At 51.6% G+C, this 24,075-nt stretch overlaps 1 protein-coding gene across 1 annotated transcript in view; it reads left to right on the top strand.

The window, feature by feature from the left end:
• The window catches only part of SARDH (sarcosine dehydrogenase), a 110,681-nt gene that overhangs the window by 36,738 nt on the left and 49,868 nt on the right, over nucleotides 1–24,075 (top strand). The window contains exons 11-17 of the mRNA XM_037879945.2: nucleotides 748–889; nucleotides 6,133–6,216; nucleotides 6,650–6,763; nucleotides 9,666–9,804; nucleotides 11,045–11,158; nucleotides 16,569–16,716; nucleotides 22,164–22,257. Of these exons, the coding sequence (XP_037735873.1) occupies nucleotides 748–889; nucleotides 6,133–6,216; nucleotides 6,650–6,763; nucleotides 9,666–9,804; nucleotides 11,045–11,158; nucleotides 16,569–16,716; nucleotides 22,164–22,257 (835 nt within the window). The remainder of the gene's footprint in view (nucleotides 1–747; nucleotides 890–6,132; nucleotides 6,217–6,649; nucleotides 6,764–9,665; nucleotides 9,805–11,044; nucleotides 11,159–16,568; nucleotides 16,717–22,163; nucleotides 22,258–24,075) is intronic.

The raw sequence follows: 24,075 nt of genomic DNA, 5'->3' as shown, positions 1-24,075 counted from the left end.
TGGGTGCAGCGGGGGCCTGGGAGGCACAGGCCAGGCGCCGTACATTGGCAGAGCTGGGGGGTGAGAGCCGGACTGGAGTAGGAGGGGGCACTGTGGGAAGGCCAGGACTGAAATAACAGGGGTGCTATGAGGCAGAGTCGAGGGGCAATGGCAGAGCTGAGGACGTGTGTGCGTGTGGGGCGGGGGAGCGGACGGAAAAGCAGGGAGCTTTCAGGCCGAACTAGAGCTGTGTGAGCACTGGGCTAGCATGCGACATGTCGCCGCAGGCTGAGGGGAGTGGCAGAGCTGTGTGTGAGCAGCTTGCGTGGTACCCCGAGCTCTCCGCCTGGCAATCAGCTATGCAGGCCCTGGGAAGTGGAGAATAGTTGTGGTGCAATCTGCTCTGCACCCACACCCTCCTGATCCCTTCCCTCACATTCCCTCTGCCCGGCCTGCCCCGGACACCCTACTCCAGGGGGCTGGGAGCAGGGCCAGCACAGAGCCCTGGTGTCAGCTCTGCCCCGGCCAGGGAGGTGCCAGCACAGCTGGTATTTTCAGGGGCCTGCCTTGTCTGTTTAGACGGCAGGCTCTTTCACTATGTGTACGTACAGCACCTAGCACAAGGTGGCTGTGAGTTCAGCTGCAGACTCCAGGGGCTCCTATAATCCAAGTAACAATGGCTTCCTCCCTTTGCTGTAAGGTCGCAAGGCCCTCAGAGCACGGGCTGGGAGCTTTGCTTCTGAAGGTCGCCTTCTCTTTGCCTTTCAGGAGGTTTCACCGCTCTCTCACCGCCAACAACCGCTGGATCCGGGAGCGAAGCCACGAGTCGTACGCCAAGAACTATTCGGTCGTCTTCCCCTACGACGAGCCGCTGGCTGGGCGCAACATGAGGAGGGACCCCCTGCACGAGGTCAGTGTTCAACCCCCCCTGGGAAATGCTGGCTTGAGGGCATGGGGGAGCAAGGCACCCAGCTGCCTCTGGTAGCAATGTCAAATCTAAGCAAGGCTTGTCCATGAGTACATGCCGCAGCCCACTCACCAAACTTCGAGGGGGCAATGGCCAGGCCTGCCCTTCAGCACCCAGAAAAGCAGCTGCTTATTTGGTCGCAAGGAGAACCACTGCACAATGCAAAAGGCTACCCTTGCGGCAGCCTCCTGGCTCAGAAAGTGACAGACTGGAGGCAGGGACGAACCAGGGACCTGACCCATTGCTGGTGTGACCGGGCACCGCTCCCTGGAAATCAAGGGCACTGTGCCCAAATACACCAGTGGCGAACTGGACCCTGGGGTCTCCTGCATGATGGTGGGTCTCTTTAAAAACCAGCCCTTGATCTCCCTGGCTGTCTCGCCAGCCCGGCTGAGTGACGCGTGGAGATGGCAGTGTGGGCGGCCGGCACTTTCAAGCAGATGGCGCTGTATTAATAGCCAACTACTGCCTGCCAGTTTCCAGGCCTCTGTTGCCCAGCTGTCACTGCCTGACTCCAAATCCCTCAGGAAGGTCGGGCTGGCGTGGCCAGAGCGAAACTGTTCTGTGGCAGGAAACCTCAGGAAGGAGGGTTTCTAAAAGGGAAGCTCAAAAGCTGTCACTGACTCTGTCTCTCTGCTCGGTCCCAAGCCTGGTACTGGGCTGGTGCCGGACTGTTCCCAGAGACACTTACCGGGCAGACTTGAGGGGGACTGAGAAGAAGGGACACAGGACCTTAGAAATGTGGAGACGGACCTTTAAACAGTGAGCGCTTTCCTGGGATTGCACCAGGTCCCTGCCTCATTGGAAAAGGTTTTGCAGGTGCTCTTGGCAGCTGGTTGCTCTCTGATGCCTACTGCTCTTTGGTTTTCTGGAGGGGCGAGCTCTCTGAGTGGTTATAGTCCAGACCACTGGCTTCTCTTCCTGCCTTTGCTGCTGACCTCCTACGTCATCTTGAACCAATCCCTTCAAGCCAAAATTTTCAAATTTGGGGTCTTAAAAAAGAGGCCTGATTTTTCAAAGGTGCTTTGCACACGCAACACCCACGATTACCATGGCTCAGCACCACCAAAACCACATGCTTGCAGCCAGGGTACCAGGTTCTGGTCTCATTTACACTGCTGTAAATCTGAAGTGACTCCATTTACCTTTGCACCAGTGTGAACAAGGTCAGAATTGGAAACCAAGTTTCCTGAGCCAGTTTCAGCTGGTTGTTAATTCCGATCCCTCCATTTACCCCCACTGTAGCGCAGAGCCTTGAGCAGCGATACAGAAGTTCCTTCACACGCACACCCCACTCTGCTGTCAACAGCTTAGCTGGTTTCTGTCACTGAGAATGCAATTTTGTTTTAATAGCATGTCTAATACATGGTGCCCATTTGAGTGACAATTTGGTATTTATACATTAAGCACCAAAACATGGGTGTGTTTTATAAATAGATGTGGATAATTTCTAAAATATTCAACAATAAATATTCTTTTTTAACATAAACACAAAACAAAAATATCCTGATGGTTCACTTTATTACTGTGAGTAGAGACTGTTTTGGAGGGGGGAACAGGGAAGAAATGAAAAAGGGGGCATATAAATATTAAATCAGAATATTATTTTTACTACTTTAGAAATTTATGTTGGGGAAAATCTGGCCCTTGTGCTTATCATCAGCCAGTTACCAATCAACCAATAACCCAAACTTTGGCACAGTGCATATGGAGCCTGCGGAACTCCTTGCTACAAGATTTTATTATATTATTACTTGACTGCAGTTAGGCTGTTGGTGTGCAGAGATCACTGCCTATCATCCTGACCAATACTGTCTCATTGTTTCCGTTCCTTATACCCTGCCCATCTGTCTATATCCTTCTGTTGTCTCTTGTCTGGTATTTAGATTGCAAACTCATGGGGGGCAGGAGCTGTCTTTTGGTTCTGTGTTTTTACCGCACCTAGCACAATGGGATGTAGCTGTATTAAAATACACATTGTTTGCCTTCAGAACATTAAGCCAACTCATAATTGTCTGTGACTGGAAGAAATTTCATTCCCCCAGCTACTCAAACACCTGAGTCCCTCTCCGCGTCCTCCCCCACAGCCCAATAATTAAATAAATAAGACTCTGTACTGGCTACTGCTGGAGGAAGGACTATATGGAGTTGGTCCCAAACACCACTTCCTACAATCCCATTCCCTTTTATAATAATCCAATTTCGGTCTGCACTAATTAATAGATTTTAAGGCTAGAAGGGACCTGATATTCTGCATAACAGAAGCCATAGAACTTCATCTAGGTCTGATCATTGTTGTTTATTAACTAGCTTGTTAGAAGCATTTTTCAATGAAGCCCACTATTCTTGCCCCTTTGATTCTTATGGTGCATAGCTTACAGAGGCTTGAATTCACCCTTGTGCAGACCAATGCATTGCTAATGTCCACCTAAGTCCTTGTGCTGGTCGCCTGCACAGAGTGAATTGTTTTGTGAGGCTCCTATCTTTTGTTCCTTCTCTTCCTTTCATCTTCTGCTCTCAGAGTAGCCCCCATCTAATTAATGCTGATAAAAACCAGGAATGTCTGGGAAGGGTCACCCTGGGGTGGTTTCCACAAATGCTTTCCTGGTGTGTCTGGTGCTTCACAGGGCAGTGAAAATACAGGTTATGCCATGCAGACTCCCCTGAGATAAGCCACCATCCCAAACCCACAGCCTGGGCTCTGTGGTTTTCTAGCTCTGTGTCCCTACGCTATTGATTTCTCGAACCCTCAGCACAGAGAGAAGGGCAAATAGCTCCCAGCATGGAAATGCCAGGTCTGGAAAGCAGGTAGAACAGACTGCTGGATTGGTCAGATGTCTGACCATCCTCACCGGGGCCTGACTTCATCGCAGCAGATGAGTGCCATGGTCCCAGAAAAGCCAGACATCGGCTGGCTAGTACATCAATGGCTCACCAGCTGCTGTTCTGCATATCTGTGTAATTCCACAGGGAAGGTCAGACAATCACACCCGTGCTAACACAAATCTTGCTACTGCTAATAATGATCACACTCAGCACTTCCACTGTGCTTTTAATTTTCCAAGTGTTTTCCAGCTGTCAGCTAAAAAATCCCCTCCTCCTCTTCTGGGTGGCAGAGAAATATTTCCACTCCTGCTTTTCAAACAGGGACACCCTGAGGGGTTCGTGACTTGCCCAGCGCCACAGAGAGAAGGAATGTGACAATCACAGAACTGGAAGGGACCTCGAGAGGTCATCTAGTCCAGTCCCCTGCACTGGTGGCAGGACTAAGTTTCAGGGATGGTCTAGATAATACTTGCTCTTAAAAATCTCCAATGATGGAGATTCCGCAACCTCCCTAGGCAATTTATGCCAGTGCTTCACCACCCTGATCGTTAGGAAGTTTTTCCTAATGTCCAACCAAAATCTCCCTTGCTGCAGTTTAATCCCATTGCTTCTTGTCCTGTCCTCAGAGGTAAAGAAGAACGATTCTTCTCCCTCCTCCTTGTAAACCTTTTTACACATTTGAAAACTGTTATCATGTCCTCTCAGTCTTCTCTTCTCCAGACTAAACAAACCCAATTTTTTCAATCTTCCCTCATAGGCCATGTTTTCTAGACCTTTCATCATTATTGTTGCTCTTCTCTGGACTTTCTCCAATTTGTCCACATCTTTCCTGAAATATGGCACCCTGAACTGGACACAATACTTCAGCTGAGGCCTAATCAGCGCGGAGTAGAGCGGAAGAATTACTTTTTGTGTCTTGCTTACAACACTCCTGTTAATACAGCCAAGAATGCTGTTTGCTTTTTTGCAACAGCGTTACACTGTTGACTCATATTTAGCTTGTGATCCACTATGACCCACAGATCCCTTTCCGCAGCACTCCTTCCTAGGCAGTCATGTCCCATTTAGTATGTGTGTAACTGATTGTTCCTTCGTAAATGAAATACTTTGCATTTGTTCTTACTGAATTTCTTCCTATTTACTTTAGACCATTTCTCCAGTTTGTCCAGATCATTCTGAATTTTAACCCTGTCCTCCAAAGCACTTGCAACCCCTCCCGGCTTGGTATCGTCGGCAAACTTTATAAGCGTGCTCTCCATCAATGATTTAGTTAATGGCACAAAGATATTGAACAGAACCGGACCCAGAACTGATCCCTGCGGGACCCCACTTGTTATGCCCTTCCACCACAACACTGAACCACTGATAACTACTCTCTAGGAACAGTTTTCCAACCAGTTTTGCACCCACCTTATAGTAGCTCCATCTAGGTTGCATTTCCCTAGTTTGTTTATGAGAAGGTCATGCGAGACCATATCAAAAGCTTTACTAAAGTCAAGATATACTACGTCTACCGCTTCTCCCCTGTCCCCAAGGCTTGTTACCCATCAAATCAGGTTGCCAGAATTAGAACTCAGCAGAGGCTTGCTCTCAATTCTTTGCTCAGACCAACCTGTCTCAGAGCACAGAGAGAGCGTGGTGGGGTGCCATGTGGCATTGCTGACCTGGCTGCCATGCCAATTACCTATGCCAGGGTTGATCTCGGTGTCACCCCTGGCACAGACTCTCTGGGGTTGGGAGTAGGGCAATGCCTCTGTAGCCTGCCCCAGCCTGATCAGGCCCCATGTTAGATCTTTACTGGAGTTCTTGCTCCACAGAGAGTTGAGATTTGGGGGCTGGTGTGCGATGGCACTGTGCATGGTATACTCTGATATCAGAGGGGGGTGCTATCTGTCCTGTGCTGCTCCTTTCGGGCCGCTCTGAGGGTGCAAAGTGAATGGAAACCTCCCCCTAGTTCCCTGCTAGAGATCCCCCAGGCCTCAGCATCTGTAGAGCTAAGAAAGCTGGCTCCCGTTCTCTGCTGCCCCAGTGCAGAGCAGGGAGAGAGGTGTCAGAGAAGAGAGGAGTGAGCAGGGGGCGTGACCATAGTGCAATGTACTCCACCAATCCCCAGCCAGCACACAGACCCCATTGTTGAGCTGGTGCTAGTTAGAGAGCACCCCTTAGGCTGCTCTAACCCGCACCAAGGCTGGAGCCAAAGCCTGATTCCTGACAAATTCCCTGCTCAGCTGCAGCCAGGGCAATCTGATGCAGCAAGGGATACAGCATGGAAAGTGACCCTGCGGGAGGAGGCCGGTTTGATTAGGTGTTCAATGCCCAGATGTTTCTAACACACAGCTTTTTATGCCCCACGTCCATAGGAGCTCCTCCAGCAGGGCTGTGTGTACCAGGAGAGGCATGGCTGGGAGAGACCCGGCTGGTTTAATCCGCGGGGCACAGCTCCGGTAAGCACAGCAGTGTTTCTCATGCTACAACCATGGGGCAAAGCCATGGAGACCAGTTAAATGGCATACAAAGGCCTGTGATGGGACCCGAGGAGAGGTGTTTGGTGTGCGTGCGTGTGCGCGCACACGCAATGGGCGTGAAATGCTCCAACACCCGAACCTCAAATCGGAACCCTTTCCTATTTCAGGAAGGGGTGGGGGAAGAGAGAACATCTGAAATCTGCTGGTCGGATTGGAACTTGCATCTGCAGTCTGATCCAGCACGGCAAATGGGCTGGTTTCCAGGTGTGGTTTGAACGTGGCGGAAATCTCATCAGAATAGTTTGCAAACCCAAACCCACCTGCTGGTCCCGCCCCCTCAGCCTTTTCCCTAATATTTCACTGTCAATTAATTTCCTCCATTGTCCTTTTCTCCTCCCCTCTTTGTTGTCAGATTTTGGATTACGACTACTATGGTGCTTATAATCAAAAACCCCACGGCTCCTACCTCTATAACCAGCTGCTAGGGGATGAATATACCTTTGATTTCCCGCCTCATCACAACATTGTGAGTAGAAAATGCCTGCTAGTCAATGGGCTCCTTCTCTGGACCATTCTGCTCTATAATTCTATCGTGGGGAACAAACTAAGCTGCTTGCTGTGGTCTTGTGGGACTGTAAGGCATTGGGAAGAGGGACTCTAACTGTCTGACTCTAACTTTGGCCAGGGACCAAGCATAACTGCAGAGCTGTAGTAAATGCTTAATAAACATCAGAATTGTTCAGGCTTGAATTCACTCCAGTCCCCTGGATTCAGGAGTAGCTGGGTGTTATGCTGGGCAAAGGGGGTGAATTTCTACAGCTCGGTGCATTGTGAAAATGGAGCGGAATGTTGTTTTGGGCCAATGTGCCCAGTGCATGACTTTCAAGGCGCTTACAACCAGGTTATATCTAAGCCCTCGTTTTTCAACCACACCCGTGGCATTTCCTTTTTGAGAGATGAGTCTGCAGCAGGAGGGTGAGTCTTGAGAAGAACCCGTTGCGGAGGGAGAGCAGAACCATTGATCTTAAAACCATACGTACGTACCACGTAAGCTGGGGTGGGGTTAGAGAAATGAGAGCGGGAGCCACACCATTATTGCTGGTGTTAGTTTTGCAAAACCCAGCTGGTGAGGTTTGGAAAAACTGAATCCTATCCCCGCTTTCCCCATCTTTACTGAAAAATGCCTCCAAGCATGAAAAACACCTTCATTGCATGATTGGAACCTCAGAATAAACAAATGGCCAAATGGAATTTTATTTCAGAGTAACAGCCGTGTTAGTCTGTATTCGCAAAAAGAAAAGGAGGACTTGTGGCACCTTAGAGACTAACCTTAGAGACGCTACAGACTAGGGACCGAATGGCTAGGCAGCAGTTCTGCGGAAAAGGACCTAGGGGTGACAGTGGACGAGAAGCTGGATATGAGTCAGCAGTGTGCCCTTGTTGCCAAGAAGGCCAATGGCATTTTGGGATGTATAAGTAGGGGCATAGCGAGCAGATCGAGGGACGTGATCGTTCCCCTCTATTCGACACTGGTGAGGCCTCATCTGGAGTACTGTGTCCAGTTTTGGGCCCCACACTACAAGAAGGATGTGGATAAATTGGAAAGAGTCCAGCGAAGGGCAACAAAAATGATTAGGGGTCTAGAGCACATGACTTATGAGGAGAGGCTGAGGGAGCTGGGATTGTTTAGTCTGCAGAAGAGAAGAATGAGGGGGGATTTGATAGCTGCTTTCAACTACCTGAAAGGGGGTTCCAAAGAGGATGGCTCTAGACTGTTCTCAATGGTAGCAGATGACAGAACGAGGAGTAATGGTCTCAAGTTGCAATGGGGGAGGTTTAGATTGGATATTAGGAAAAACTTTTTCACTAAGAGGGTGGTGAAACACTGGAATGCGTTACCTAGGGAGGTGGTAGAATCTCCTTCCTTACAGGTTTTTAAGGTCAGGCTTGACAAAGCCCTGGCTGGGATGATTTAACTGGGACTTGGTCCTGCTTTGAGCAGGGGGTTGGACTAGATGACCTTCTGGGGTCCCTTCCAACCCTGATATTCTATGATTCTATGATTCTATGATTCAATTTATTTGAGCATGAGCTTTCGTGAGCTACAGCTCCCTATATTTTGTCTTTGCCGGGGATAGACCAGGAATGAAGCCTTAGAACTTTTAGTAAGTAATCTAGCTAGGTACGTGTTAGATTATGATTTCTTTAAATGGCTGAGAAAAGAATTGTGCTGAATAGAATAACTATTTCTGTCTGTGTATCTTTTTTGTAACTTAAGGTTTTTGCCTAGAGGGGTTCTCTATGTTTTGAATCTAATTACCCTATAAAGTATTTACCATCCTGATTTTACAGGGGGGATTTTTTTTTTATTATTTCTATTTACTTCTATTTCTATTAAAAGTCTTTTTGTAAGAAAACTGAATGCTTTTTCATTGTTCTCAGATCCAAGGGTTTGGGTCTGTGGTCACCTATGCAAATTGGTGAGGCTTTTTATCCAACATTTCCCTGGAAAGGGGGGGGTGCAAGTGTTGGGAGGATTGTTCATCGTTCTTAAGATCCAAGGGTCTGGGTCTGTAGTCACCTAGGCAAATTGGTGAGGCTTTTTACCAAACCTTGTCCAGGAAGTGGGGTGCAAGGTTTTGGGAAGTATTTTGGGGGGAAAGACGTGTCCAAACAGCTCTTCCCCAGTAACCAGTATTTGTTTGGTGGTGGTAGCGGCCAATCCAAGGACAAAAGGGTGGAATATTTTGTACCTTGGGGAAGTTTTGACCTAAGCTGGTAAAAATAAGCTTAGGAGGTTTTTCATGCAGGTCCCCACATCTGTACCCTAGAGTTCAGAGTGGGGGAGGAACCTTGACATGATAGCTCATGCTCAAATAAATTGGTTAGTCTCTAAGGTGCCACAAGTCCTCCTTTTCTTTTTGGAATTTTATTGTTACTTTCCTAAATGAAAGAGTTGCTTTTGGGTTGAGAACGTGCATGGAAAGGACTTGACTTTTTTTTTCCTAGCAAGTTTATAAGCTCCACAAAACAGGTACTTAAAGTGGAGAGTCCTCCCTCAATCTGTAATGTGTTATTGTTGTAACACTATGGTCCCCCTATTCAGAACGTGATCAAAATCTGTGCAATTGGGAGATGAATTCTTTGACAAGATGACACCAACTCAAAAGACAAGTTATTGATCTAAGAAGCAGGGTACGAGCGTGTGTGTGGGACTGTGTTGTTATCAGGAATGCTCCATTTGAATATCTATTTTTAAAGGAACATTTAAAAATGCTATAGAAGCTCAGGCACGAGTCACATGCCCGCTTTTTTTGTTTTGTTTCTGCCGCCTCGTTATATAAATGGTTTTCATTTGTCTTGATGACGCCTTTTGTGGAGCAAGAAGAGGGTGGATTAGTTTCACCTGGGTGTGCTTTAATTTTTAGATCAAGAATGAATGCTTAACCTGCAGAAATGTGCTGGCTGTCTTTGACATGTCTTATTTTGGCAAATTCTACCTGGTTGGTCCTGAAGCAAGGAAGGCGGCCGACTGGCTGTTTACTGCTGATGTTAGCAAGTCACCAGGTACTGCTTCAACCTTGTTATTTCAGCTACAAGATGCCAGTTTTATTGATGTTTCTGCTGAGCTTGGTACAAAAAACACCCCCTGCAAAATTATATCTTTGATCAAGACATACGTTGTTTGACCTGAACTGTCAGTTTTCAAAATTATTTCTTTCACTGAAAATGTTGGAAAGCAGCTGAGTGTGAAGGTTTTCCCTGCCGTCTCCCAGGACTGCATTCGGATCTCCTTTACACTGGTGTAAACCCCATGATTTCTGAATCAAGTGCAGTTGAGGTTAGAATCTGACCCTCGGAGTCCAGTTAAGATTCACCGCTGGGCAAATGCATGCAGTGGAATAAGCAGTGGTGACACCTAGTGGACAAATAGGCTAATGTCAGTGGGGAGTTTGCTAATAATCTGAGTGGAAGAATGATGCATTTGGGATTGAATCCGTCCTCTCTTGCCCCTGTGTAAACTGGGGATGGCCCCTGAAGTCAATCAGACAGCACTGATGAGACAGGAAAATCAACCTCATTCAGCTGTAATTCCTTGTTCAAATGCAGTTCACCTTTGAAGGTGACCAATTGATGGATTCAGGGCCAGATCCTCAGATGGCATAAATTGGCATGGCTAGGTGGACTTTGGGGGAGCTATGCTGAGTTAAACCAGCTGAGGGTCTGACCCTTAACTTGTGCATTCCTTTTTACTCTCTAATTTGGACCTAAAAGGCTAATGCCATTTGCTAACTTTCAGAGCACTTGCTTTCCTTTGGAAGTCTTGATTCTAGTGGTTTCCCACCTGGGTTCGTGGTTTGCTTTAGACTTGCACCTACACTTGTTTGGCTGATTCTTTGGTAGTTGAAGGGGCTGTGAATTAGCTCATTAACCTTTTCATTTCCAGAGAGATGGCTTCAAATCCCAGCCTGCACCACAAGGGAAAGTTGAGTTGCTGAGGTCTCCTTTCTGGTCCCCTTTTGTCTTCTTCATGCAATTCAATGTGATTAGCTGTCTCTGCTCATGGGAGGCCTAACTCCTGAATAATGGAGAGGGCTGCCTATCAAGATCAACTGTAGAGTAGGGAGGGGGAGGTCTGAGTGAGCTTAAATGATGCGACACAGTCAGGGGCTGCATGGGGACGGATTAGTGATTAGAAGGATTCCAATGCCTGGTTAGATTTTTGTATTTTTCAAACATGGCATTTGCGAAAATGCCCTTGGAAGGTTTTGATCCCCAGTGCTTGTCTCTTTCCTCCTGGTTCTAGGACTGACCGTTTACACGTGCATGTTAAACAAACATGGTGGCATTGAGAGCGATCTGACCGTCAGTCAAATCAGCCCTGGGACCCAGGTCTCTTCACTGACCCCAGCGTTTGAAGGTAAAAACATCAAGCATTTAAAAGCAGAGAAATAATCCCTTTCTTGCCGTAGACATAAAAGTTCCCTTGGTAAATATTAGGGGCTGATGGGCACTTTCAGCTTAGTTAAAATTCCCCCTGCAGCTTCACGTACAATTTAGCGTTCCCCTTCACTTCCTGTCTCAAACTCTTGTGCAGCGTTGCTGTGCTCTGTTAAGCAGCTGGCACTTCTGCCTCTAAAGGGCACATCCTCACTGCTGTAAATTCTCATAGCTCTGTTGGCATCAATGGTGTAAACGGTCCTCACTCCTTTGAAGTCTATAATAATTGACACCAGCTGTGGACCTGCCCCTAGGTGTCTTGCTGCATTGCTCTCGCTTTGTTGCTGGGCCCAGCTTTCAGTCAACCTCCACCCATCCACCTAGACAACAGGGCTGGATTTCCTGCCCTTCCTGAAATGCATGACCAAGGCCTGAGTCCCCCAGGCTGGCTGCAGGCCCGTGAAAGTCATAAATGCATCGGGCTGCAGGCCTCAGCCCGTGTCAGGCCGGGACACAACACGGCAATGGGGAGACTAGGGGTGTGCTGGCAACCTTCCAACAAGGGGCTTGTGTCCACTGCATGGCAGACATTCCCAGGGGTCATGCTGGCCTGATGTTCTAATGGCTCTTCACAGGGGCCTGGATTCTGTGCCCTCCGGCAGCCCCTGGATGCCAGGTCTGAGGCCATAAAGGGTCACAAAGACAGCAGCTTTCCCTGCTGGGGAATACCACAGCATAAAGGGGAGTCTTCCCTGCGGCTAGAACAGCCCTATGCCACCTCACCTGGCGGCCCCAGTGCAAGATGAATGCTGGGAGAACGGTGGGGGGGGACAGGAAAAGAGGGGAAGCTCACTGTCCTCTAGCTACTCTGTGGTGCTAGTTGGCTCCACCAGGGGAAGCACTGCAGGCAGCATGAGTCAGAGCAGCCCTGGGGCTGCTCTAGTTTATATCAGGGCTGTTCTGGTACCTGTCCACCACCAGTGTGCAAGAGCCATGGAGTTTGTGAGCAGCCACCTTACCCTCCTTCCTGGCTGCACTGAGCTTGGCTTGGCCGCAGCCCAGAATCAGGCCTGGTCTTCTGTTTTCCATGAACGCTGAGCTTATCCTTCACAAGCTGGCTCCATCAGCAAAGACTTGAATCAGCCTCATCCAGTTCTTCAGTGCAAGCCACGTGGATGGTGGTGGGATGGGTTTGTGGGGTACTGTAGGGGGAGCCCCCAGATCCTGCATGTGGCTGGTGGGCCAGCTTGCTGAGGAGCCGGGAGCATGACAGTGCTGCGACCCGCCCCGTGGAAGCCAGTCGATTTATATCAGCATTACAAGGGGAAGAGGCGCTGCAGGTTCAGTTTGAGGCCTGCCAACAGTGACAGCGTCTCTTCGATTTCCACGACAGCTGAAAGGGAATCTTGTTTCTATTGGCCAGCGTTCGGAGGGTGATTGCATTACTTAATACTAGCCACCTGGCTTTTCTTCCCCCCATCCTCTTCATCTATCAATTGGTGTAACCGGATTAGCCCTCCCTTTTGCCCCCCGGCACTTGTAAACCAAGCAGGTGCTTATTGGCATTATTGGGTTTCGTTGGGAGGCTGCTGCTCTGAATGGCTCTCAAGCAAGGGCGACCTCTCCTGCAGTCCTTCTTTGCTGCAATAAAGGGGAATTAGAAGGTAGCAGAGCAATCAGCCTGGGTGGGTGGGAGGCGGGGTGCGAAATGGAATTAGGAGGCTGCTGCGTGGCGGATGGCACCTTGCTCGTCTACAATGGCTCCGCCAAATGGCTTTGCCTCAGAATCCCGGGTGTCTGTTTGTAATGATCCTGCTGCTTCAGCAGAAGACCAGACACTCCTTGGGGTGGCACGCACACCGGAAAAGGAGAGCTTGGACTTCGGTCCTGCCTGAAAACAAGGTGGTGGGTCACAGCCCATTTGTCCTCCTCATAAACCCCACCACGTAGTGGGGCGCACTTGGCCTAGGAGAGGCCTGGGACTAGAATAGCTGGGGGGCCCTGCAGGTTGTGAGCGAGGTGCAATGGCAGCGTTATAGGCGGAGTGGGGGGGATGTCTGCCTAGCTCGCAGGGAGAACGTCTACACAACCCCTGCCCGCACTTTACCTGGCTCCAGCCGGTGCTGTTCCTCTCTCCCTTTGAGGCGCACTGAACACAGACACGCATGCCCCTGAAGAAGGGAGGGAAGCCACTCGGGGAGCTGCTGTGTTTGATGGGTGATGGAGGAGTTTAATAAAAGCAGATCTATTTTTCAATTACTGTAGGTGGCTGCACTTATTAGCGTTATGACAGATTACTGGTGTGCAGAGTAGTAGAGGCAGGATTGATTATGGAGCATTAATCAGCTCCCAAATCCCTTCTCTGGGTTGGGCATTTCCCCCCTTGGTATTGCCGACTAAGGGAAATTTCCCACTACCACGAATGCAGCAGAAACATTGACCATGGCGTAATCCCCATGCCCTATGGAACAGCCCCGACTGACTCCCTGGCCTCATTAACCTTGTAACCCTGGCATGGTGTCCAGGGGAATTGCTCAGCGATGAATGGGGAAATCCTCTTAGCTCCCCTTCCCCACCATTCTTATTTCCCCTCCCACCATCAGCATAGAAATTGTCCCTGCTTCATGCTGGTCAGTCAGCTGGCACGTCCCTCTGAATCCAAGTGCCCCACGAGGCCCAAGGCCATGTGGAAGGAAGCCCAGAGAATGTGAGTTTGAGCCTCTGTTGGACCAGCGCCTTGTGCGGCTATTGATGGGTATAGAACACAACCATTCTGTTCTGGTAGCATTTTATACCCACTTACGCTGGCGTAAATACTGCACCGAATGCGGGGCCCTGGAGAACCAGGCCTGTATCTCTGTAAGAATTTTCAGTACCATTTCCATGACCTTATACGCAGAGGGCTTGTCTGTACTACAGAGCCTGGGCTGGTATAGCTACGCCAGAGAAGCAGTGTGTGCATGCTTGTCTACACTACAGCCAGATAGCTGTGTCAGCAGAGCCCCCAGGAGAGATGCAGTGTAAGCTGATAGGAGGAGTTCTGTCTGCATAGCTACACCACCGCCCTGAACAGCATTAGCTCTGCTGACAGAAACACTTTTCCACTGGCTGAATTGTGTCTACACCAGGGAGTTTTGGCGGCAGAGCTGTCTCAGATTGTGGGTGTGATGTATTTATTTTTTTTCACACTCCTAGCTGACATTGCTGTGCTGGCAAAATCTTGTGATGGAAACCAGGCTGACAGGCCAGATCCTCAGCTGATGTAAATCAGCATCATTCCATGGACTTAGTCAGTTTACTCCAGCTGAGGATGTGACCCTGACTGAGGATTGCCTTTTCCATCTGGACCTTTCTAGTGATCTCCCAGAAGTGAAGGTCATGCAATAGGACTGGGAAATGCACTGTGGCAACACCCCGCCTCGCTGTCCTAGGGAGTTTGATCACAGTATGTTTTTGCTGAATTTTTCCAGAGGCAGCTTTCAGTTCCTGCCCTCTTTGCATCCCTTTGGATTGACGGTACAAAGCACAGGGGACCTATGCAGCTACATTTCCACTGAGTGCACACAACCAGCACTGTCACATTTCTGTGAAAAACATGCGTGCGAGGACAAGGCAATTTGTCGCTCTCTCCATGTATCTGGTGTCGGGGATGTCAGGAACGGGGGTGTGAGCATGTACCCGGGGTAGTTGTAGGTTGTTCTGCCTTGCACTTCTCACTCACTGAACATCTCGGTGTCGGGTGGAATATTACATCTTATAGTAGGGCAAACTGGGTGAAAACATGGCAGCTCCCAGGGTCCTCAGAGGAAGATTTTGCTGTTTCAAGGGTCCTTGACAAAAACTCTTGCCACTTGGAATTACCCAATAAGCTCTTGGGTACAGAATCCCGGTTGAATTGAATGGGAGTGCCACATGCTGAAGGATTGCATGGCTGGTACCTGGTACTCTGAGAACTCTGAAGATCAACTGTAGAAAGAAAAGATCAAATGGGGAGATAATAGTGCCCCTAAGCCAAGCCAAGGAAGCTGTCTGCATAGGAAAACAGCACTGTAGCTGAGGGTACCTCTGCACTGGAATAAAAGCCCCATGGCACGGCCGTGGTTGGCCTAGATCAGCAGGCTCGGGCTCAGGGGGGTTGGGCTGTGGGGACGTTCTGGCTCGGGCTGGAGCCCAAGTTCTGGGACCCTCCGCACTCATGGCTTCCCAGAGCTTAGGCTCCAGACCCAATGCCTACAAAGCCATTTTACAGCCCAAGCCCCGTGAGTCGGCTGACCCGGGCCAGCCACGGGCGTTTAATTGCTGTGCAGACATCCCGGAGGTTAGGGTCAGAGGCACTGCGTGCTTGCATCACGCTACCCTTGGACACTAGCTCTTAGAGCGACTTGCAGAACACCAGAGTAGTAACCCTTCCCCCCACAGGGAGGTGGGGGGCTTTTGGAGCTGAATGGAAGGCAGATTTTGTATTTGGTATTTTCTGGTTCTCCCCAACCTGCACCAGGTGTCAGGCTTTCACACCTGGGCAAAGTGTGTGTATGACTGCAGCTAGATGGGACGAGGTGAGACAATCAGGTCCAGGGTCTATCTCCATTGGGTGAAGTCAGACCATTAAAAGGGTGGGGAAAAGGAGCTAATCCAAAGCTTTGTCCAAAACTTCAACTTAATATCAGGTTTGATTATTGTTGTTGTTCTATTTTGCTGGTTGATCTACCCTTTCTGGCGCTGCAGAAAGCAGAAGTGATGAACAAAGGAGAGATCCTGGAGATCCTCTGGCCCTCAACTTTCTCAGAGCTCACCCTGGCCTTACTGATGAAAAACTCCTGCTGGGCTTGATCCCAGCAGGTGCTGCAGAGCCCTCAACTCTCACTGACTTAAATTTGAATCGAGGGTGCCCTCGTGTGTACTATAAAACCATCATCATTACAATAATTGGGTACATTGACGAACAAAATGAGGCCCAAGTTTGATGCTGCAATAGCCAACAAACACTAGCCTCTGATTGCCAGAAGCTGGGATGGGCGACAGGGGACAGATCACTTGATGATGACCTGTTCTGTTCATTCCCTCTGGGGCACCTGGCATTGGCCACTGTCGGTAGACAAGATACTGGGCTAGATGGACCTTTGGTCTGGCCCAGTAGGGCCATTCTTATGTTCTTATGTTTAGCTGCTTGCAGGATCGAGCCCACTGGCTTCAAGGGGAGTTTTGCCCGAGTAAGGACTGCAGGGTTTGCCCCTTTGTGGGAGGCTCCCAGCCCAGTTTGGCAGACACGAGCAGCTCCGAGAAGCATCTGGCCTCTGGAGCGCTTGGCCAAGCTGAGTGTTGAGCTTAGCTGATCCCCGTGCCTGCGTGTGGAGTCTGCACGGCTCAGTAGCTGGCGGTGTTCCTTGCAGGGGATGGCTATTACCTGGCTGTTGGTGGAGCTGTTGCACAGCATAACTGGTCGCACATCACCACGGTGCTGCAGGACATGAGGTTGCAGTGCAAGCTGGTCGACTGCTCCGAGGAGCTGGGAATGATCAGCATCCAGGGGCCAGCAAGGTAAGCCCCGAGAGGCCGGAGAAGAGACCAGGGTCCCCTGTTTCACTGACACTGAATTGAACACTGTCCAAATTCCTCGCCACTTGTGACCGGGGTCTGGAGGTGAAAGGCGGCTGCACTGATGCCTTGTAATCCTGATTGCCTAAACCCCAGGGAAGGCTCTGGGGAGCCAAGTGGCATGCAGAGAAAGAGATATTGGGCTGGATTGTGGCCTGCACTGAGAAATGATGGGGAGCTCGCTGCAGCAGGACCCTGACTGGGCCAGCACCTTTTCTAGGACAGCTCCAAGCCCTTTTCAGAGGCTGCAGGGTGGGCTTCCCGTGTACTCTGCAGTCTGTAGTATGTGGGGGTGGGGCCCTTAACCCTACCCCTACGTGGGTGGCTAGCAGGGGGCTCGCACTGGGGCTATTCCCAGCCCCTGCACAGCAGGGCTGTCTCCTCCTGCTCCTTGTGCGCCCACGCAGGGCCTGGCACAATCCATCCCATAGCAAACTGGGGGACACGCTAAGTGGCGCATGCCTGTGTGTGCTGGGACCCCTCCCTAGCCGTGCTAGGGTGCAGGAGGGGCAAAGCGAAATGACCCCTTCCGAGAAGGGGAGGGGAGGAAGCCCAGCATGCTGCCTGCCCCACCTGCTGGAGTCCTGTCTGAGCACCTGAGCCAGTGCATTGCCCGGTGCTGGAGTGGAAAGGTCTCATCAGGTCTCTCCAGGCACCTGCCTCTCCTCTCATCACCCATCTCCTCTGTGCTATTGGTACTGCTAAGCCATGTCATAAAGCATCAAATATTTAGACCTTTCTTCTGCGCTGCTCGGCGCGTGCTCTGCCCCACAGGCCCTGACCCTTTGCACCGGGCCTGCTCAGCCAGGGTTCTGTGCCTCCCATTCACCCTCCAGCTAGGAGCACAACGGTGTTTAAAACTAAACCAACCCCAGGGTCGCCCAAAGAGGTGGCTTCCCGGGCAGCTAGGATTCCCAGCTCCATGGGCGGTGGTTTGCTTCCAGTCCCGTTCCCTGCTTTCCCCTACTCTCCACGCTACCATGTCCCGAATTTGATCAGTGCCGCTTCCCCCTCTCCCCACCCCCAGCCTAGCTGCACGGTGGAGCCCACTTGCACATTCTAGAGTCAGTGGGACATGTGAGGAGGAGGAGGAGAGGAAGACACTCCTTCCCAGGGTGTGGATCCTGTGTGCTCTTACATACGTCGGTCTCTGTGGGCCCTGGTGGGTTACCCTTACTTAGGAACAGAGGAATTGCCATAGCGGATCAGCCTCATGGTCCATCTCATCCCTCTCACTCATGGTGAGCATTGCACCGTACTGCACGAGTAGCCCTGAGGAAGTCAATGGGACTGACTGTGGAGTCTGATCGTTACAGCTGTTGGGTCCTTTGTCAGGATCTGGCATTAGAAATGCCCACCTGGGACAGGCAGGCAGGCCTCCTGTCTTCTTACTCCCCCTCCTCATTTGGCTTCCAAGCTACGCCTCACCAGTGCTCTCTGGCCTGTCAGTCGCCAGGGCTAGCTCCAGCAGAGTGCTCAGTGCCCCATTTCCTAGCATGCTGTGTCCAGCGCCTGAGGTGAGCCACACAAACTGCTTCCTACTGAGTGAGGGCTCTGTGTGGGGGCCCCCCTACTCCCAGGGAGTCTGCTCTGGACTGAGCCGCTCTCATTTGTAGCTGCACCACATCCCCACCCCCTCTTGTTTGACAGGGCAATAGGACACATCTATCTAGCATCCCCCGTGCCAGGAACAGGAATACACACGCGTGCCCACTGCCCCGTTCCTGAAATGCGGTCTGTGAGAATCAGCCTCCTTCCCCAGAGCAGCCTGCGGGAGGGAGGTCCCACAGTGAACCGTGGGCTGGGGAGCCTGGCTGATTTGGCGTCGTTAGCTGGGCTCTGTTAATTACACCCATTGCCACTGCTGCCACACCCCGGGCCCTCCTGAGTGGAGGATGCGGGAGTTTTTCCTTGCACTCATTCCCAGGCGTTCAGGGCCCCGGCTGTTTTACTGGCATTGAAATTAAGGGCCAGTCTGTTCCTAGCGACGCTGGTGCAAACGTCTACACTTATGGCGGCGTGTCGGGTACAGGCCCTACATGTGTTGCTATGTGCCACGGGAAAGGCAGGGCTGCATCCACCCGCGTCGCTGCGGCGTGTAGCTTCATGCTGTGGTGAAAGGTTGAGGCAGCGGGACGCTATGCTGCTAAAAATAACTGTGTAGACATGAGGGGCACCACTTGGGCCTGTGGAGAGCCATGTAGGGTTCATACTCTGGAGGTTCTGGCGTGTAGGACACACTACGCACCTGAGCCATGCCTCACTGTCTACACTGCCGTTGATACCCACACTCGCTGGGCGTGCAGTGCCTGTATGCTACACGCTGCCGTAAGCATCGATGTGCCCTGGGAGGAACTCCTTTGGCTCCCCTCTGCACGTATGCTCAGGTCCTTGAGTATGTCTACACAGGGATAAAAAACCCACAGCTGGCCCAGGTCACGTGACTCGGTCCAGCACAGCTCCAGACTGAAATATAGCTGTGCAGACCTCCAGGCTGGGGCTGGAGCCTGAGCTCTGGGACCCTGCATTTGGGGAGGGTCCCAGAGCTTGGCCTGGAGCGCAAGCCTGAATGGCCTCAATTTTTAGCCCTGCAGCCTGAGCCTCGCAAGCCTGAGTCAGCTGACCCGGGCCACCCACGGCCATGCTGCGGGTCTTTTATCCCTCTGTAGACCTACCTGTTGAGAGCAGAATCTGGACAATTGTATGTATTTATTGACCCACAAGTAGTTTTGGCTCCCCATTCCGGAGCGGCTGACCTATTTATCGTGCCAGGAAGGCAGGTTTTAGTGTAACACATCCCAGAGGGGCGACAGGAGCCGGGGAGACAGTGGCAGGCCCTGAAGAGCGTGGGCAGGGCAGTAAATGTGCATTAGATAGCGGCAAGTCAAAGCCACCCTTACATTTGTCTCTGTCATATGTGACAAGCCAGCGCTCATTAGAAACCAGTTCAAGGCTTGGAAGTGGCTGACACGTACCCAGCCACCGGGGCTCCTGAAAGCGAAAGGCGGTGAGGAGAGGATAAGGAAGGAAAAGCCTCCACAATGCTGGGAGTGCGTTTATTCCTCTCTGCAGAGTTCAGTGGTGCGGCCAGTGCCTTGCTGGGAAGAGCTGTTCTGTAGCCAAGCCTCGGATTATGAGAGTATCTTCGAGGTCATGCCCCTTCCTCCCCCCGCTTCCCTCCAGCAGAAATGATATAATAGGGACAGTCCAACCGCTGTGGGTCCCTATCAGGTGCCCGCGCTGCCAGTAGCCTCCAGGGGCTCACTCGTGCCAGCGAGCACCACACGCCCTAGGAAGTGTTTGTAGGACCGGGACCCTCATGGGGATCTTCTGCTGGGCTGCATGTTTCAAACAGAAATGAAATGCCCTCACCGCTTTGGGCTGAGCTCGGCTTTGATCGCTGAACCCTCCAGTCCTGTGGGGAGGAGGTGAGAAACGGGGAAGCAGTGCCCAGTCTTAATGGCACTAAGTTCAGATCTGAGCATGAGTGGCCTCCCTCTGCCAAAGCCATCCTGGAGAAGGAGAAGGGCAAGACCTATGGGCCTGGCGTAGGAATCGCTGGTGAAATCCCCTGGCCTGTGTTGTGCAGGAGGTCAGACTAGATAGTCTAATAGGCCCTTCTGACCTGAACCTAGTGTGGATACATCAGTTTTATCCAGACTACCCAGCTGCTGAGACAAGATTTGTCCCCTCTGGCACATTGCCAAGCTTGCTTCTAAAATTCCCACGCAATGGGTCTACGGACTGGTGAGGAGAGTATTCTACAGACTGACCTCGCCAGTAGGACATCTTGTAACCAGTCTCAGTTAATAAATTAGCCCTTGGGGTTGGAGGAGTGCCATCATGATGCGGGCAGAGATATGGGTTGAGTTAGCTTTTGGTATCAGTCAGTGCTCTCCGGCCCCTGTCCTCCCTCTCCTGGAGCACATGTTCCTCTGAGGTGAGGGTGGGGTGGGTTGTGACAGCCTGGAGGAGGAGAAGCTCTTTCTTTTCCCTGCAGCCCTCCGTGGAGCTGGGATGGGATTGGTGGAAGCCTTGTTTAAATATCAGCTCCTGGCGCCCGGGTCAAGCGCTGTTGGTGCATCAGCCTGACAGGGTGCGACGAGCAGCCTGCCTAGCTCAAGACGATGCTGAATTTACTGGGCAAAAGCAAGCTCATCCCAGGGCTCCCCCAGGGAGAGTTACGTAAAGGAGAGGGAAGTGGATGCTTGTGTCCCAGGGGCTGTCGCAACGCATGGGGCTCCCTGGCCATGGAGAGCAGTACTCACGGAGAGTCACTTACTGGCAGACCTCTTCACAGCCACAGTCTGGGCAGAGAAAAGCCACAGACTGGGAGGAATTTCAGCTCCTGGCAATCGTTGGCATCTCTGCAGCCCAAAGGACAGCAAGGGAGGCTGGGGGGCCTTGGATTCCAAAGCTGCAGCTGTGCGGGAGCACGGAGGGGATCTGTTTAGGGAGGGATGCGCACTGGGAAACTGCCTTAGGCTCTGGCAGTACTTTGCCGCTGCCTGGCATCTTTCATCCCGGGATCTCAGAGCCTGGTTGGGTATGTCTCACAAGTTACCCCGCCGCTGTGAGACAGGGAACCATTGTACGGATGGGTAAGCAGCGAGGTGAAGTGACAGGCCTGTGGTCACACAGCGAGTCAGTGTCAGAGCTGAGAATAGAACCCCAGGAGACTTGAACCCCAGACCCCTTCTCTAATAAACTTTTCCATCTCCCTAAGTCCTTATCTGGCCCCTATCACTGCAGTATCCGAACAACTCACCAACGTCATTGAATTTATCCTCGCAACACCCCTGTGAGCCAGGGCAGTGCTATTGTCCCCATTGTACAGAGCAGGAACTGAGGCACAGAGAGACTACGTGACTGGCCCAAGGTCACTAAAGGAGTCTGTGGTGGAAGCCAGAGTAGAACCTAGCTCCTCTGCATCCTAGCCCCATACCCTGACCACAAGGATATAGAAATGTGCATTTTCTACTTACGCTCGCTAACACTGTGCTCTTTCCCAGCATACACACCACCATGGAGCATGAGTGAAAAGGATACTAGTGGGTTTCATTTTTCTGGTCCCCTTGGAGTTGTGATGAGGAGAAGGAGCAGGTCATAAGCAATAAGACACTGGCTGTAAATAGCAGCCCTACGCCGTCAGCAGTGTGCCTTTCCCACAGAACCTAGAGAGGGCTACAGAATAGAGGTGAGAAGAAGGCCGGGGGAGAAGTAGGGCAGATTGTCCTTCCCAAGCAGACAGCCAGCTGCCCTTTCAGGCCATGCCAGAAGCAGAACTTTCCATGTGAGCTTGCACGGTGGGTGTAGTGCGTGAGCTAGTGACTTGCTGGCCCCTAGTTGTAGCATCCTTCTCACCAGGGTTTTCTGCTCTTTCCCTGCAGCCGTATGGTCCTTCAGGAGGTTCTCGACACCGATCTCAGCAACGAGGCCTTCCCCTTCTCCTCCCACAAGCTGGTGAAGGCAGCAGGATGCACGGTAGGAGCCCAAGCCCTAGGCTAACACTTCCTCCTTCCACCGCTTTGCACGGGGAAGGTTCTGCCCCAAGAGTTTTTGCTTGGGTGGCACTCCCGTGTGTGTCTAGGGACTTTCACGTGAAGGCAACAAAGCATTTTGATTGGCTGAGCCTCTCGCATGGCCCCAGCCCCATGAGCAGGACCTCCTAGATCAGGATGCTGTACAAACAAAGGCTGATGCTCGAAGTATCCCCCACCCCAACATTAGAGCAGGCGTATACCCACCTCAGTGCAGGTCTGGGAAGCCGGGACTCCCAGAGCAGCAGCCACGGGAACCAGGTTTGTGGTACGTGTGTGTGAGGGGGAGGAAGCTAAGATGGGGATCAGGATGTTGGGAGGTGAAGGTGTGAGATCTTTAGTGTCACCTGGGCCAGAATGTAGAGTTCTACACCACTAGCAAGCGGGGGCTAGGTGATTTGGTAGTTCCGTCTGGGCTTAAATTCTACTAATCCACCCTGCCTGCCATGTGCTGTTACACATGGGCAAATGGAGACAGCATGCCCTCATGATGGGCTCCTGGAGTGCTCTGGGCTCCTGCTTCTTCTGGCTGGCAGGCCTGTCCTGCAGTGGGATTCCTCCCGCCACGTAGTTCCACCCACACCATGCAAGATAACACTCTCTAGGCACTGGCAGCCCTCAATTCTGGCCTGAAGCAGCTGCCCCAGCAGCCTCTGAATGGAACCAAACCTGCCTGTGACAGAGATGATCAGTCAGATGCCATCCTGCCTCACCTATGGGACTTCCAATGCTCCGGAGGGACGGGGCCAGGAACAGGGCTAAGACTGCTCTAGCCTGCTCTCTGACGGAGGCCATGCTCTCTGTCTCCTGCTAGAAGAAGCATTACCCCTTGCAGGGCTGCAGAGGGAAGGTGTCTCTTCAGGCTGTACTCTGGACAGGTTCAATTGAGCTGAGTGATGCATGGGGGTCAGTGACCAACAAGGGATGGGGAAGAGAAGAAGACAGCAGCAGGGAAGAGCTGTGTGTGTGAAAATCCTGCCATCCCCAGCTCCTTGGCATCTCTGCAGACATCTCTTCCCCAAACATTCGTGTGGCATGACCTTCTGAAACTCCCACATCGGGCAGCCTTGCTGGGGACGTGCCTGTGATGTGGGATCCTTGCCAGATTTTTCAAGAAGGCTGAAATTTCCTTTATCATGCAATTCTCTGTGTGTCCTTCATTCCTATGTACCTGGGGCCAATCCCAGGTCCAGCCAGCCCCTGTGCATTTCCTGGTTTAAAACATCAAGGGAAGAGACTGCTCCCCAAAGAGTCTGATCGGAGGAAACAAAATGAGAGTGCATGTCAATGTGTTTCCTGCTGAAGGTGCTGGATTGACAGTCCGGGGGCCGCAGAAGCGCCCCGACCCCCAGCACCTACAGAGCCCAGCCAGAGGCATGTACACGCTGCCCCAGCCACATGCCTCTGCCCTGCCATGGGAGGTGGGAGAAGGAAATCCTGTCTTCATGGCCCACTAGTTCTTGGCCTCTGCTGAAGCTGCTCAGCATGTGGGGGGGGTGGGGCGGTGGCATGGCAGCATTGGTAGCGATGTTGACCTGAACTAGCTCATTTCACCAGGGTGCTGCCTCGTCAGAGGGTGACGACTTTCCGACGCGGCTGACCCAGCTGGCTTTGGCTTGGGTGGCACCACGCCCTTTACGGGCAGCATGGGGGACGTTTGATAGAAAAGGGGAATGGGATTCTGGGCTATTGCACTGGGAATGGAGGCACGACTGAGCTCTTGGGCTCTGCTACTTCCTGCCCTGGGGTACTGATACCGAAA

This window comes from Chelonia mydas, chromosome 16 (genome assembly GCF_015237465.2).
Source record: "Chelonia mydas isolate rCheMyd1 chromosome 16, rCheMyd1.pri.v2, whole genome shotgun sequence".
NCBI classification, from domain to species: domain Eukaryota; kingdom Metazoa; phylum Chordata; order Testudines; family Cheloniidae; genus Chelonia; species Chelonia mydas.
The sequence above is the reverse complement of the archived record's forward strand: the minus strand, read 5'-3'. Positions and strand labels throughout refer to the sequence as shown.